This window comes from Parasteatoda tepidariorum, chromosome 4, assembly GCF_982258835.1.
Source record: "Parasteatoda tepidariorum strain Cologne lab strain chromosome 4, Ptep-v5.0, whole genome shotgun sequence".
In the NCBI taxonomy this organism is placed as follows: domain Eukaryota; kingdom Metazoa; phylum Arthropoda; class Arachnida; order Araneae; family Theridiidae; genus Parasteatoda; species Parasteatoda tepidariorum.
In genome coordinates, this window is record NC_141758.1 from 45802359 (window position 1) to 45816761 (window position 14403).

At 26.0% G+C, this 14403-nt stretch overlaps 1 protein-coding gene across 1 annotated transcript; it reads left to right on the plus strand.

Annotated features, from left to right (window-relative positions):
• Positions 1 to 208: 208 nt before the first annotated feature.
• Positions 209 to 7757, plus strand: LOC147810940 (uncharacterized). The gene is made up of 3 exons (XM_087162162.1): positions 209 to 431; positions 5272 to 5567; positions 7352 to 7757. The coding sequence occupies exons 1-3, from the start codon at positions 347 to 349 to the stop codon at positions 7688 to 7690; spliced, it is 720 nt and encodes a 239-aa protein (XP_087018288.1). The 5' UTR covers positions 209 to 346; the 3' UTR covers positions 7691 to 7757.
• Positions 7758 to 14403: the final 6646 nt, after the last annotated feature.

Genomic DNA, 14403 nt, shown 5'->3' on the forward strand with positions numbered 1-14403 from the left:
CTTAATTTTTAATACATCTTTACAGAAGAACTAATTTTTATGGAATGGATAAACAATAACATACTTTCTTTGATGTATTGTTATAATCATTGCTATAAATGTTTTATTTGAGAACATAATTATTTCATTTAACTAAAATTGTTTCATTATTATGCAGGTTTTGTTTCTGTAAGTCATCAAAAATTTGGAAACAGATTCTCTTGTACCCAATGTCCATATTCCACCACTCAAAGTTCAAATATAAGGAGACATTTTCAAAAACATACTGGTGAACGACCATATAAGTGCCCCATGTGCAAAAAAGGCTTTGGAACAAAACAAAATTTGCAAGTGCACATCAGGACACATGGAGAATATCAGTGCTCAGTTTGCAAATTTTCCTTTAAAAAAGAACATCAATTACAAATTCATTTGGTTACTCATTTTAAATCGTAATTAATTAATTCTCTAATCAAATATACATTTTTTTTAACTAAAATTTAAAAACATAATATGCTTTCATTTATTGAATGAAACTTTCCCATTATTCACACTGTTTAAATGAATATATTAAATGTTGTTGATTTTAGTTATTGGAATGTTAACTTTTGAAGCAATTTTGTTTCAAGTTAATAACATTTATTAAAAGTTAAATTCCTTCTTTATTATGTTTCTAAGATTTATTTTAAGAAAACTTGTTTTGTTTTTTTCTTCTTTATTCCTATATTAAATTGTTTTTTAAATCAAATATTTTAAAAAATTTTATTTTAAATAATAATTGAACGAGTTAGTTGCTTATAAAGTTATGAAGAATATTTTTGTTTTTAATTTGTGAGACCTGATGACTGAGTTATTACGCTTCACGTTCTCGCATTACAGGTCTGGGGTTCTATTCTCAGATCAGACAAAAGTTGATTCAGCTTTTCATCTGTTCAGTAGGTTCGTTAAAATGAGTACAAAGCATGTTTGTTTGGGGTGGGTGCTAAACACTGGGGATTCAGGGTTTAGCTGACCACCCTACTGGAACATCTGCTCCTGCACCTCGGAGCCCTAGATCAAGAAAATTGGGATGGGCACAATAGGTCTTGGCTCTGCATGGGCTGTTATGCAAATGAGCTTAATTTGAACTTTCATTTGCAAATTGTGCAATACCTTGTAAATCTTCAGTTTTGAATTATAACATTATTACTAACATTAATTTTACCAAAATCACTTTCTTAAAACATACTGATTAACTTTGTTGTTCTTTTGTGTGATGTCAGCATACCTAGGATTTCATAGAGCTTTAATATGAGAATTTTTCTTAGTTTTAAATTATATTTGAATATCTTTTATTTTTGCTCTTTTCAGTTTTCGTTTGAAGGGACCTATTTTTTTAAAATTGTGAAAATTTCTTGCGTAAATAAGGACTTGTTTTACCGATTTTTTTAAATATCAAATAAATGTAGTAGTCTATCCAGACCTTAGGAAAAATTGCTGTTTTTTTTAATTTTTGAAAAACCTCTTCATAATTTCCTGAGTCGGAAATTTGTGTAGAATAAAATTCTGTCTAGAAGGATCTTACATTTATAAAAATAAGGTTCTGTGATTCTAATTTGTGAGAAACGTAAAACTAAATTTGTTAAGTGGTTGTAGTTTGAAAAATGTGAATAGTGTCACTGTCATTAATAGCTGTTACAAATGTAACATCAGTAATTTTTTTGACAGTTTTTAATATTTTTTCAATAATATTGTTGGAATTATTAACTTTAATATGCATAGTATTATATGTTTGTAACTGAAATTAAAATGTGTATATTTAAAAAATTTTAATGGAAACTTTTTTTTTAAATTTTTTATTTATTTATTTTTTTAATTTTTTTATTGGAATTTTTGGAATAATTGGAATTTTTATTGGAAAGACTTACACGTATTTAAAGCATACTTTCTGGAGATTTTTGGAAGTCCAAAAAATTTCCAAGTGTTAATGTGCTGTGATGCAACTGGTTTTTTAATGTTACTGTTTTATTTTCATCTCATCAACTTGTTTTAAAATGTCACTATTTAGTTAATCCCCTTGTTATATTTAATAATATTTAAATTTTATATATTATATATGAATCATTATTATTGCAGGACACGTAGCATTTTTAAAAAGGGCTTAAAGGTGCTTATTTTTGATTTGGAGTTACTTAAAAGCCCTTAAAGGTGTTTTTTTTATTGGGTGCTTGTAAAAAGTGCTTTATTTTCTTTGCTTGAAACTTTTTAAAATTACAAGATATTCAAATTGAAATTTTCTCATTAGTTATCATATAAATTTTTTTATAAAAGTATTTTTAAATTCCACCCCCCCCCCCAGAATTTTTTATTTTATTTTCTATTTTAGAATAATTTTTAAAAATTTTTCCATTTGGTGAAAAAATGATGCTTTGCTGCTCATATCTAATTCAATTTTTAACAAACTTTTTTCAAATGATAATTTTGTTATTAATTCAAAATTGCTCCAATTTTTTTTTAAATTTTATGGAATATTTTTAAAGTTATAGCAGGAAAACCTAATGTAACAAAATTAGTTTTTATATAAATGTCCGTATCTCCATAAATATTCAAAAAAGACTTACGGAATTTTATGCAATCATTACGTATAGTAACCAAAGTTGAATAAGACAAGATACAAGTTTATTGCTATATTTTCTGACATTAGTTGTTCAAAAACACTTTTTTCACTGGTAATTTTGTGCCAGTTCATCAAACCTCTGAAAATTTTAAACCTTATTGATATGTATGAGAAATCACATGACCTAAACACCTTTGAAATTATAAAATAACTCTTGGAGTGTTTTTTGAAAAATTTAAAAAAATACCAATACCTTAAGTGTCTCATCAATTATTGTAGGGTAGTGTATAGATGAAAAACTTTAAATATAACTTTAAACATTTAAGAAAAAATATATAAGTGTGCATACTTTAATAGTAATTTTTTTTTTACATAAAAAGGTGCTTTAAAATATTTTTCCAGTGCTTCAAAAGGTGCTTTTTTTTTTTTTTTTTTTTTTTAAATTTGACTATTCACCCTGTATTATTATTTTGAGACTATTTTACCTGTTCATTGTAAAAATTTAATATTAATATTTTAATAAAAACTAGTTTTTCAGGCAATTTGAGTGTTTTTCATAAAACATTCCAAAAAGTCATTAGTTTAAAATTATGAAAAATAGAGTGTGTGAATCTAAACTGTTTACCTTATTTAATACAGTAGGGAACCGATTATCCGGAACGATCGGGACCATCGCTAGTCCGGATAACTGATTTTTCCGGTTTTCTCAATCGCTACAAAAAGCCGTTTTTTTATTGTCAAACCCAACTAAAAAAAATTTATATATTTGGAAATAATCTTAAAAAGAAGAAAAAACGATGAAGTAATACACTAATAATTATTTCCAAAATGATGGTAAGGTAAACATCTTTAAAAAAAGAAAGAAAAATCCTAAAATCTTATGAGGAAGAAAAAAAAAAAAAATTTTAAATGGTGGGAAAATTTATTGAATTTCGTTCCGGTTTTTTTGGTTTTCCGGTTTTCTGATTTCCGGATAACGGGTTCTGTACTGTAGTATTGAAATATTCATAACTCTTTGTCAGCAGGAATAGTTGTTAAAATGTTTCTAATTATGTAACTCTTTTTTCCCCATCAAATAAGAAATGAAACTGCTATGTAATGTAAAAAAAAAAAAAAAATTAGTAAGTAACAAGAAATATTTATTTAGATTCTAAATTGGTTAATATTCTTTTATTCTATTTTCCTCAGCTGTTGCAATTATCTTTATATTCATTTTCCTTATTTTTGTTAGCATTTTTTCATCTTATCAATTAAAAATCCTGTTCTTTCACAGTTTTTTTTTTTAGTGCTGTGTACTACAATAAAATTGTGGTTTTTCTTTATTCTATGCCTTTGCATCAATGTAGATGCAGTTTTTATAATTAAAGTCTTGAGTTTTTTGAGCTTTATATTTTGTTTATTTAAGACAAAGAAATATATAATTATTTTTTAAAAACAGAGTGTTTTATAATTGACAATTTTTACTATATCTGTTTAGAATCTTTATAAAAAAAAATCAAGACAAATTAATATTTCATAATTACATTAAGGGTGGCAAATTAATATTTAAGTTTGGAAGCTATCTAAATCCTTAGTGATGAAGGCAAGATAAAAATAATTAAAAAAAACATCAAAACCAGTTTAATGGTCTTAGGAAACTAGAGCTGCTTCTAATAACCACCTTTCAACTTCTATCTGTTTCTTGTGACAATCAAACAGGTTTTGATGTTTTTAGTTCTGCCTTTCTCAAGTGATATATTAATTTTCCATAGTGCTTAAATATTATTTTATTTGCTTAATTTTATGTGCTTAAATATTAATTTGCAACTTTTGATCTGCAATTCTTGGTATAGATAGTTTTGAAAACAACCTGTATATACAGGATATAGATCTCAACTATTGGACATTTAACTGCATTAAATTTTCTTTTAAAATAGATTGCTTTTATTTAACTTTGCTGTTTTGTAATTAACTTATCTGTAATATTTCTGAAAAGGATTAAGTTTTCTAAAATTTATTTAATATAGGTACTTTTATTTAAAAAGAGGAAATATAAAATATTTTTATAATTTTATCCTTAATGAAACTAAGTATGTTTAAGACAAGCAACAGCTAAGTTACATTAGTCCTTAGAAAATGACAATGCAATATGTTTTTAATGTAAAACTTTTGTCACATAAATGAAAAATGTTTTATTATCCTTTGCATAATATAATTATTTTACTGAAATACTCTTGAATACATTGCTGTTTTAACCCCTTCCTTCTCGCTCCCGTGAAAATGACGGGGTGAGGGTTCACCCTCTATTTCTCACTCCCGTTATATTGACGGGCTGGAGTGTTCAGTAGTAACGCGCCAATGAGAATAAAACTAATTAATTTATTTTGCCCAGAAAACATTTTATTTCTCATTTTACACACCAGATGGCAGTACCAGGATATTTTTAAGGTAATTGTAGATTGTTAGTTTATTTTAAACTAGATGTCAGCACTAATCAAATACAAAGGCCAAAAAAAAAAGACACTTTTATGACCATTTTCTTGAAAATTAACCGATCGTTAAGGGGTTAGAATAAAATTTTTCAAGAAATTACTTGCCAATTTTTTTATAACTATAAAAAATAATTTTTTTGTTATACTAAAAAGTAGTCCTATATATAATAATGTAATCTATTAAAGTTGTATAATATGCACTAAAATAACCTATGTAATTTTTAGGAGCCAGCTCTGTTACCAACTTCACCTCTCTGAATGGGCGGAACAGCTATTCTTGTGGACTAGCATCTAATTCAAACATGTTTTCATTGAAAATTAGGGACAATATAAAAAGATATTCGGAAAGGAGTTATCTTGAATGTGAATTTTGTAAAAAGCTATTCTCATCAAAATATAACCTTAAAGTGCATTTAAGGACACATACTGGAGAGCGACCATTTTGTTGCTCTATTTGTGGGAAAACATTTCTCACAAAGCAAAATATGATGAAACATAAACTATCACATTCAGATTTATTATGAATTATTTTGGTAATTTAAGTAACTAAAATTGTGGATTATAACTGTATTTTTTTTAAAAATGCGTCTGTGTATCTGTACTGTGTGTTCTGTAATTTTAGAATTCTTGTCAAGAAGGAACGAAGTAAACAAATGTACACATTAGTATTTACAAATGCAAGGAAATTTATTTTACGAAAAAGCAAATTTTTTAAAATCTAATCTCACTAATTGCAATAATTTGAAAATGTTTAGCCAAATTTAAGTAAATAAATAATATTTTAAAATTAGTTGTTTTATATTTTGAAATAAATGTTATTACTTGTTATTATCATTATTTCTTATTACAAATGTAAATATTGAGATCAATTTTATCATTCTCATTTAAAATATTTCTAAATTCACATTAAATTTTTGTTTATTAATTTTTTTGAAAAATATTTTTAGATTTTTTTTATTAAAAAATTAATTTCTCCCTTTAGTACCTACAAGAATAAATAATTTTTTTAAGAAATTTTATTTTGATGGGCTCTAAAATAGCTTACTGTTTTTCTGGCAGTGCCAGTTGCAGTTATTAGTAAAAAATGTCAGGGACATTTCATATGGGCTGTCTTCTTCAAAAGTTTTTTAAACTTTTTGAATTCAATTTAGTTTTAGTAAATGATAAATTTTTTTTTGTTGTATAGGAAATCCTTAAAGCACTTGATAGCAAAAACCTCAAAATTATGATTGTTTTTGAAGATATTATATATAAATTTCTGTAAGTATATATTGTAGGCTAATTGGAAAATTTAACTCTTTGCTAACTGTGTACATCACTTTTCAATGTTCCTACAAAGCTTTCTGTAATAAGCCTACCAAATAACGTCGGCAATTTGCAATGAACTAGACTTTTCAATTAACTTATGGCATATACATTGTAAACAGAGATTTGTAATTGCATATTAGTGGCATTTTTTGTTACATTTTATAAATTACTTTAAACAAACTTGCATTCTTTGCAAACCAAATTAGTTTGTTTATTTCAAAATTTATTTTGTTGGGCAATGCCCTGTTTTGCAATATTTAATTTAATACCAATTATTATTAGAATTATCAAAAATTTTGTGTAGTACTTTAAAAACTGTAGTATAAAATCTTAAATACATGCTTATTGTCCTTTGCATTTTTTAGAAATCTTTTTTTCGTACCAGAGCAAACATAAATTATAGAGAAGAAAACAAAAATATTAAAACAAAATCACCAACTCTAGTGCATCAATATCTCATTCATTAAAAAAATAAATAGCATCAAAAATACTCGTCTTCCTCTTGTCATCATATAACTTTAATTATGATCTTATAATAGTTTTTATTTTCAATATTTGTTTGCTCTTCATTATCATCATGAAATACAAATTTATTTTTAGATGTGATTTTATAATACTTACTTTGATTATGATACTTAAGTGAGATTAAAAATGATACTCTTTTCAATTAGCAAATCCTCTAATATCAAGTGTTTCCTCAGCAATGATATGAAAGAGCCCTTGTGAACATATTTCATGTGTACAATGTAACATGATTAAGAGCACAACAATTATTATTAGTTCTGTTCTCATTTATGAGCTTATTCGTTCAGGATGTACGAATGATTTTCTATACACATTACCTTTTTTATAAGATACTCTTTTACACTATATAAACAAAGATAAATAAAAATGTGTTTTAAGTTCTATTTTTGCCACTTATTCTTTTTAAATATAGGCAGTAATCATGTGATTGAGATGATATATTCTAAAGATTCTTATCAATTAAATGTAAAAGTTGCAATACAAACTAGTTACGATTTTTAATTTTTTAGGATCTTGTAGTGGTGGTTTTGCTATGTACAGTGATTGTGCAACTAGTTTTGCATGTGACTTGTGTACATATACATCAAGCACCAAAGCTAACCTGCATCGGCATATGCGGAGACATACAGGAGAACGTCCGTTTATTTGTAATATTTGCCAAAAATGTTTCAGTACTCCAGATAATCTTAAAGTTCATCAAAGACTTCACACTGGAGAACGGCCATTTAATTGCACTATTTGTGGCAAAAGATTTGTACAGAAACAACATTTAATGAATCATTCCTTAATACATTTTGAAAAATTATTATAATCATCGATTATTTCAATGTGTTTTTCTTATGAATTTCTAAAACTTATTAAAATTAAACTTTTATTCATTCTTTATTTGAATGACTTTTCACTTCTTTTTTTTTTTATAAATATAGTATTATGGGGCTCATAAATTTAAGTTAAAATTTCCTTTAAATGAAAGTTTTTATTATTAAACTTGAAAAACGTGATTTTTAAAGTTTTATGTTGCTGCACAAATTTTTTATATGTTATAAAACTATTTATGAAATTAATTTTTATAATGTACTTATCCATAATAATTTAGTTTAACTATAATTTTTATAATCGTTTAATTTGTAATTCAAAAACTTTTTTCTTCTTCTGTGTTTTACGTTATGGTACATAGTTTTTTTCCGCATTTCAAAACTGCTATAAGATTTATATGCAATTCTAAAAGCGTGAAGTTTACAAACTTCATTTATCTAATACATACTATTAGCCAATATAGGGACATATGATTTAGGTTTAATTTTTCAAAAATATGGTATGTTTCTAATTAAAAAATAATTGAAAGTAACAATTCAGTAATCACAAATTTGTCTAAGTGCTGAATTGAGTGAGCATATTACTATTTTACTTTTGACAAATCTTTTAAAAATGTATTTTGAAACTTTTTAATTATTTAATAAAGGGGATATTGGATCTTATATTACATAAAATTGTATCCCTTTATTGAAGTTAGAGGACAGTTTCTATTAAGTTTTTTTTTTAAAACAAATTTCCCAGCTTTGTAATTTTTACATTTGAATTTTTATGATGATTGTAATCTGATTCAGTTTACAAGGTCCAATTTATTATTGTTCAATAATTAATGAATACATAAGAGACCATACACTGTTTTACAAATGTAATATTGTTTTAGTTAGTTGTTCACTATTTGCCTAATTCACTACGCATCTAGGAATTTGATATAATCAATTATAAAAAATCTTATAAAAAAGACACCGAAGAAAGCTTTTGATATAGGTAGTATCAAAATTTACACAAGCATGATGAATTCAATAGAAGTGAGGAATATTTAACATGAAATTGCGGATATACTTTTAAAAAAAAACTTTTTTACGAGAAGACAAATTAGCAAAAAAGTTATATAAATAGCTATTACTTTGCTTTTTTTTTTTTAACAAAAAGACAAAATACCACAATTCATTTCTCCCATTCTAAATTGACTATTTTCTGTTATGTTAATATTTATTATTACACATCTTCTGTAGCGATTCTTAAATGTTGACAATATTATATAAGGTTTGAGAACTTACACATGGATTGGATTCATTAATATTCCTTTTGTGAATTTTTTTATTTTTGTATAATTTCAGACTTGTTTTGGTTTTTAAAAACCTAATTATAAGATAGTATTTTTTTAAATTTTGTTTGAGAAAATGATTTTTACAAAGACGTTTGGTAAATTATTCCATACTAAATTTTGATTTACAAAAATTTTTGTAATTAGATTTTTTGTAAAGTGTTTAGTTATAAATTTCTGAAAGAGAGTAAGAAATGAGCATATTGTATCTTTATATTTTAATCATTTTTTAAATCTTTTTCACAAGTAGGATAAGAGACCAGTTTTTTGCAATTTCGAAATTTTTTTAATGCAAAATGTTGTTTTATTTATTTCTAAAGTTTAAGTGTAATTTTTATGCTGAGCTCGAGTTTCTTTTTATGCAGGATTTTATTCAATTTTAGGTCTGTTTGAAAACAAAGCAAATGCCATGCTTTTGTTTTCATTTCTAAAGAAAAAACTCTTTGCAATTCATCTATAATTTTATCATATTTTTTTTACAAAAATTATTTTTCCTGTTTTCATTGTAAAAAATTATTTTTTAGTTATAAAATATTTTTAAACAAAATTTTATTTTTTGTATTCTTTAATTTTTATAATAATAATTAATATATTTATAGTCGTAAAATACTTAAATGCTTAAATATATATTTTATAGTCCTAAACTAATTGATCTTATTTGCAATACAATTAACATGTATAGCAAATATTTAAAGCGGAAAAAAAAACGTTAAAAATTTAAAAGAAAAAAAAAAGTTCTTGAAAATATTTTTAAAAAATTTCTCACGTTATAATTAGAGATTTTGATGATTGGAAACTTTAATTCTCAATCTTTAATGTCAAGAAAAATCAACATTCTTAATAATAACTTAATTTTTTTTATATCTTAAATTCTATCTTAAGCTAATTATAAAAAGCTATTCATGTATTTTTTTCATTACTCCATAGAAATCATTAATGCTGACTAAGTTAATTTGAATTGCTTTAATTCCATTTTCTATAAATTATTTATTTAAAATACATTATAATATTTTCTCTATTTTTCTCATTAACTTATATTTTTCTCTGATTATCTAGGTTTTTTTATCACAGGAAGAGAACTAGTCATAAATAACGATAAAATGAAGCATTTCACTTGTGATTTGTGTGATTTTTCAACATTTGGAGAACGAATTTATCAGAAACATTATAAAACTCACTACAGTTCTCACATTTGTAGTGTTTGTGGAAAGTCTTTTTCCACTAGTACTCTTTTGAAAGTTCATTTCAGAATCCATAGCGGTGAACGTCCATTTGAATGTCCAGTGTGTAAAAAGAGGTTTACTCAAAAACAAGCTCTTCAAAGGCATTTTCTTACTCATAAAGAGAAGTTAACTTTTTTAAAGTAATTTGTATAATAAATTAATGGAAAAAATATATATTTCTTTGTCTGCTTGATTTCATGTAGTGTCATATTTTTGTTTTCATTTTAAGAAGTTAAGCGTATCCATTGAAAGAGTGCTCGTCACTTTATAAAGTTTGTAAAAAATTAAAAATTGTCCTTTCAATCCTTAATTTTTGGCATTATAATTAATAATTTTCTTTTAATAATTTCTTTTTCTTTTATATTTTTATTGGTTTTAATTTTTATAGTTACTGAATTACTATTAAAATAATAGTGATAGAGGAAAATTGCTGAATATGTCGAAATCATGTCAATATACTGTTTTGCTTTATACGTCAATATACTGTTTCGTATTTATTCACTAAACAGATAAATGATAATTGATTTGAACTTGATTTAATTAAAATTTCAGATTATAGCTTTCAAAATTATGCAATTTAAAATGTTGAAATTTTTTTTAACATCATTTGAGTCACCCAAGCCTATACAATGTTTTGTAAAAGCTTATGGACCTAATAAAACTTCAAACATGCTTTTTTTCTTCTTTTTTTAAAAGTTGTTAAAAATTATTGCACATATATTTTAAAACTGTGATTCATATGTTCCGAAATTCTGCTGAATCTATTAGCTTTTCTGATGTGGAAGATACATTAAAATAAATTTGTTTTACTTATTACTATGCCAAATGATAATACTTTTTTAAATGTTTTAGAATTGCTGCGTTTAATAATGGGCATGTAGAGCAAAGTAAAATATTTTGTATAAAAAAATTTATTAGCTTAATTTTTTAAAGTTTATTTCCTATACTTTCCGCCAAAGCTCTGATATCGTGACCAACGGACAAGGAGTTTGTTATCAACCTTTTAAGTAGTAAGTCTTTTAATTCTGCTTTTGACAGGTATTGAAGATGACTTCCTTCTAAAGATTTTCCGCACTCATAGTGAAAATTATTTTTAGGGATTGAGTTCAAAAAGTAAATGCTACAAAAAAGTTTTCTTATTCTGCCTGATTTCAATGAAGGGGAAGGAGGAAAAAAAAATAACAAGTAGTTGTTCCCATGACGAGGGCTTTGGTGCCTAACGGGAATGAAGTTAAGTTTATTTTCTGAATAAAAATTTTTAAAAACTTTTCTAGCTATGTTTTTCTTATGGCAATCTATCTGTTTTGTCAGACGTTGATAATTTAGACAATAATTGATTATAACTTGCAGGAGATATAGTTAAAATATTTTAAGATGAAGATTTTTCTCTAGCAATATTATTTATTTCATCAAATTTGTCTGTGTAGCAAATTGCTTGTAATTATATAGAATGTGTTAGTTTTGAAAATTATATAAGTAACCATGTTTGACAAAATTAAAAATTCCAAAAAAGCATTTTTCTGTCCAAAGAAGTTGAATTTAGTTTATTATGGTTTGCATAATATAGAATATCAGTGATCGAGCATTTTTTGTAATAGGAATAATGTTGAGTTATTTCTTAACTATCTTATAAATTAAGTAAATTCTGTACGTCTTTTTGATTTACAGCAGCTTTACAATTTCCCTTTTAGAAGTACTGTTAATTAAAGTTTTGCAGTTGCTATTAAACAATATTATTGATTTATGCCTTTCATTTAAATAACTATGTCTATGATATGATTGTGAGAAGAGGAACCCAGAAGGTGCATTAGTGTTACGTTGCTTCTGTGCTACTGAATCTTGACCCAACTTACCATTTTGTCCTTGTGTTAAAAATTTTGCTTTGAAAAAAATACTCAAATGTAATATTGATTCTTTATTCTCCTCTTAAATTGTGAAATATTATTCAAAGGGAAAATTTAGCTTGTGCTATGATGGTATTCTGTGTAAAAAAAAAATTTTCTCCAATGGCTAATAGGGTAAATTTTTTCAGTTACCAAATTTGCTTTTGAGTTTCAGCTATATGCTAAGGATAAGTAATGCAAAATTAGTATAGGTGGATTCTTTCATTACTTGTTACCTTTTAACAAATACAACTTTTCCTTATTTTGTAACACTACAACCCACAGTGGACGTTGTCTTACTGAGCAATGTTATTCAAAACCTTTCTATTCTTAACTTCGGTTTTCCAATTTCAACTTTTCATTATGGTTAAATATTTAGTTACATCATCTAACTATCTCTTTATGTCCTAACCAACTGGCAAGTAATATTTAGACCCAATCCACCTCTCTGCTACCTTTTTTTTTTTTAAACAGGGTGCGTAGCGTTTTTAAAAAGTGCTTAAAGGCGCTTATTTTCGTTTTTTAAAAGCCCTTAATGGTGCTTTTTTCATTGGGTATTTTTAAAAAATGCTTAATTTCCCTTTTCCAGAATGAGATTTTTCCTTTACCATGTTGATTTTCGCAATAAATTATGCAGAAAGACGCTGCTCACATTATTCTATTCAACGTTTTCACAATTAATTCAACCCCAATCTGTCTCTGCTTATCGTCAGTCCGTAGCGTATGAAAACGCCATTCGATTTACATGATTAAAAAATTTGACAGTTGTCAAAAACAATGCCGAAAGTTATTTTTTGACATGACGGTTAATACCGTCGATTGTCAAAAACTTTCCAATCCTACCTAATTATGTTTTTTTAAGTGCTTAAAAATATTTGAGTGTTTGAAAAGTGCTTAAAAGGTGATTATTTTTTGTTGAATAATTTAACTGTTAAAGCATGCAGAAACTCATTATTTTCTTTCCTGCAAAAATATTAAAATTTGAACTTTAAAACTGAACTGTGTGTTTTATGATTGTTGATCATATGACTACTGAAATATGAAAAAAAGCAGGTTAAAAACTTACAGAAACTTAACACACTAAAAGAGGAAATTTTTATCTTTTCCTTGGATATTAATTTTTTTCATTTCAGTCTTGATTTTTTTATTTATTTAATTTTTTCATTTTATTTTTGATATTGATAATTCAGGTAATAATTAAAATTATTTAATCGTACTGACTCTAATTTAAAAACTTTGTTAAAATATTTTATGTCTAGGAGGCTCTAAAAAAATTAGGTAGATAATGATAATCAAGGTTTATATTTTTTACTGCTGATTATAATAATAATAAAAAACTTTCATAGTATTTTTTAAAATTATAATACATTTGTCACGCTTAAAGAAATCATAACATGTTCATGTAATGAAAACATTATTCATTCGATTATTACTTTCCTAAAATAATTTTAAAAAATATTAAATTATGTTTCTTCTTTAAGAATCAATTTTTGTCTTTAATTAAATTTAAACCAGAATTTTATTTAAAAATAAAACCTCGTATCTAATTTTTATTAGATAGCTTCAGGAGATGAAATAAAGTAGCTGATTATTCTATAAATAACTTTTTCTTAAATTATATTTTCTCTTCATAGCTATAATTTTGGTTTTGCGATTTATGTAATCTTTCTTCGAATGTTAGTTAAAATCTCTTTCTTATTTTGCAATTTGATTTCGGCTCTGTTCTTATGAGAAAAGTGAAAAATCCGTAAGCTTTTTATTTTTTTAAAGAACTTTTATAATGTCATAATCAGGGACTCATAATATAGATCCCAAAAATAACTCCTTTGCTTTTTGTTGTTGTTGTTAATTTACGTCGCACTAGAGCTGCACAATGGGCTATTGGCGACGGTCTGGGAAACATCCCGGAGGATGACCCGAAGACATGTCATCACAATTTTGATCCTCTGCGGAGGGGATGGCACCTCCGCTTCGGTAGCCCGACGACCTGCGCGCGAAGTCGAGCACTTTACGTTAGCACAGTTTAACGAGGACCAATACCGCACACCCTCGGTCCCTACGCAGACTGATCCAAGTGGTCACCCACCCGCACACTGACCGCAGCCAGTGATGCTTGACTTCGGTGATCTGCTGGGAACCGTGTCTTAACGATCGGTCCACTGCGGGACTTTGCTTTTTACTGATGTTGTAGTAATGAAAGTTCAGAAAAACCAAAAAATTGTTAAGAATGTAAATTATTCAAATGTGATGTCCAGTAACACTAAAAAAGTGTCGTATTTAT

Coding starts and splice junctions, on each gene's coding strand:
- LOC147810940 (XM_087162162.1), top strand. CDS start 347: ATGGAGAATATCAGTGCTCAGTTTGCAAATTTTCCTTTAAAAAAGAAC. Junction 432..5,271: donor TTGGTTACTCATTTTAAATC/GTAATTAATTAA, acceptor TGTAATTTTTAG/GAGCCAGCTCTGTTACCAAC. Junction 5,568..7,351: donor TATCACATTCAGATTTATTA/TGAATTATTTTG, acceptor TAAATGTAAAAG/TTGCAATACAAACTAGTTAC.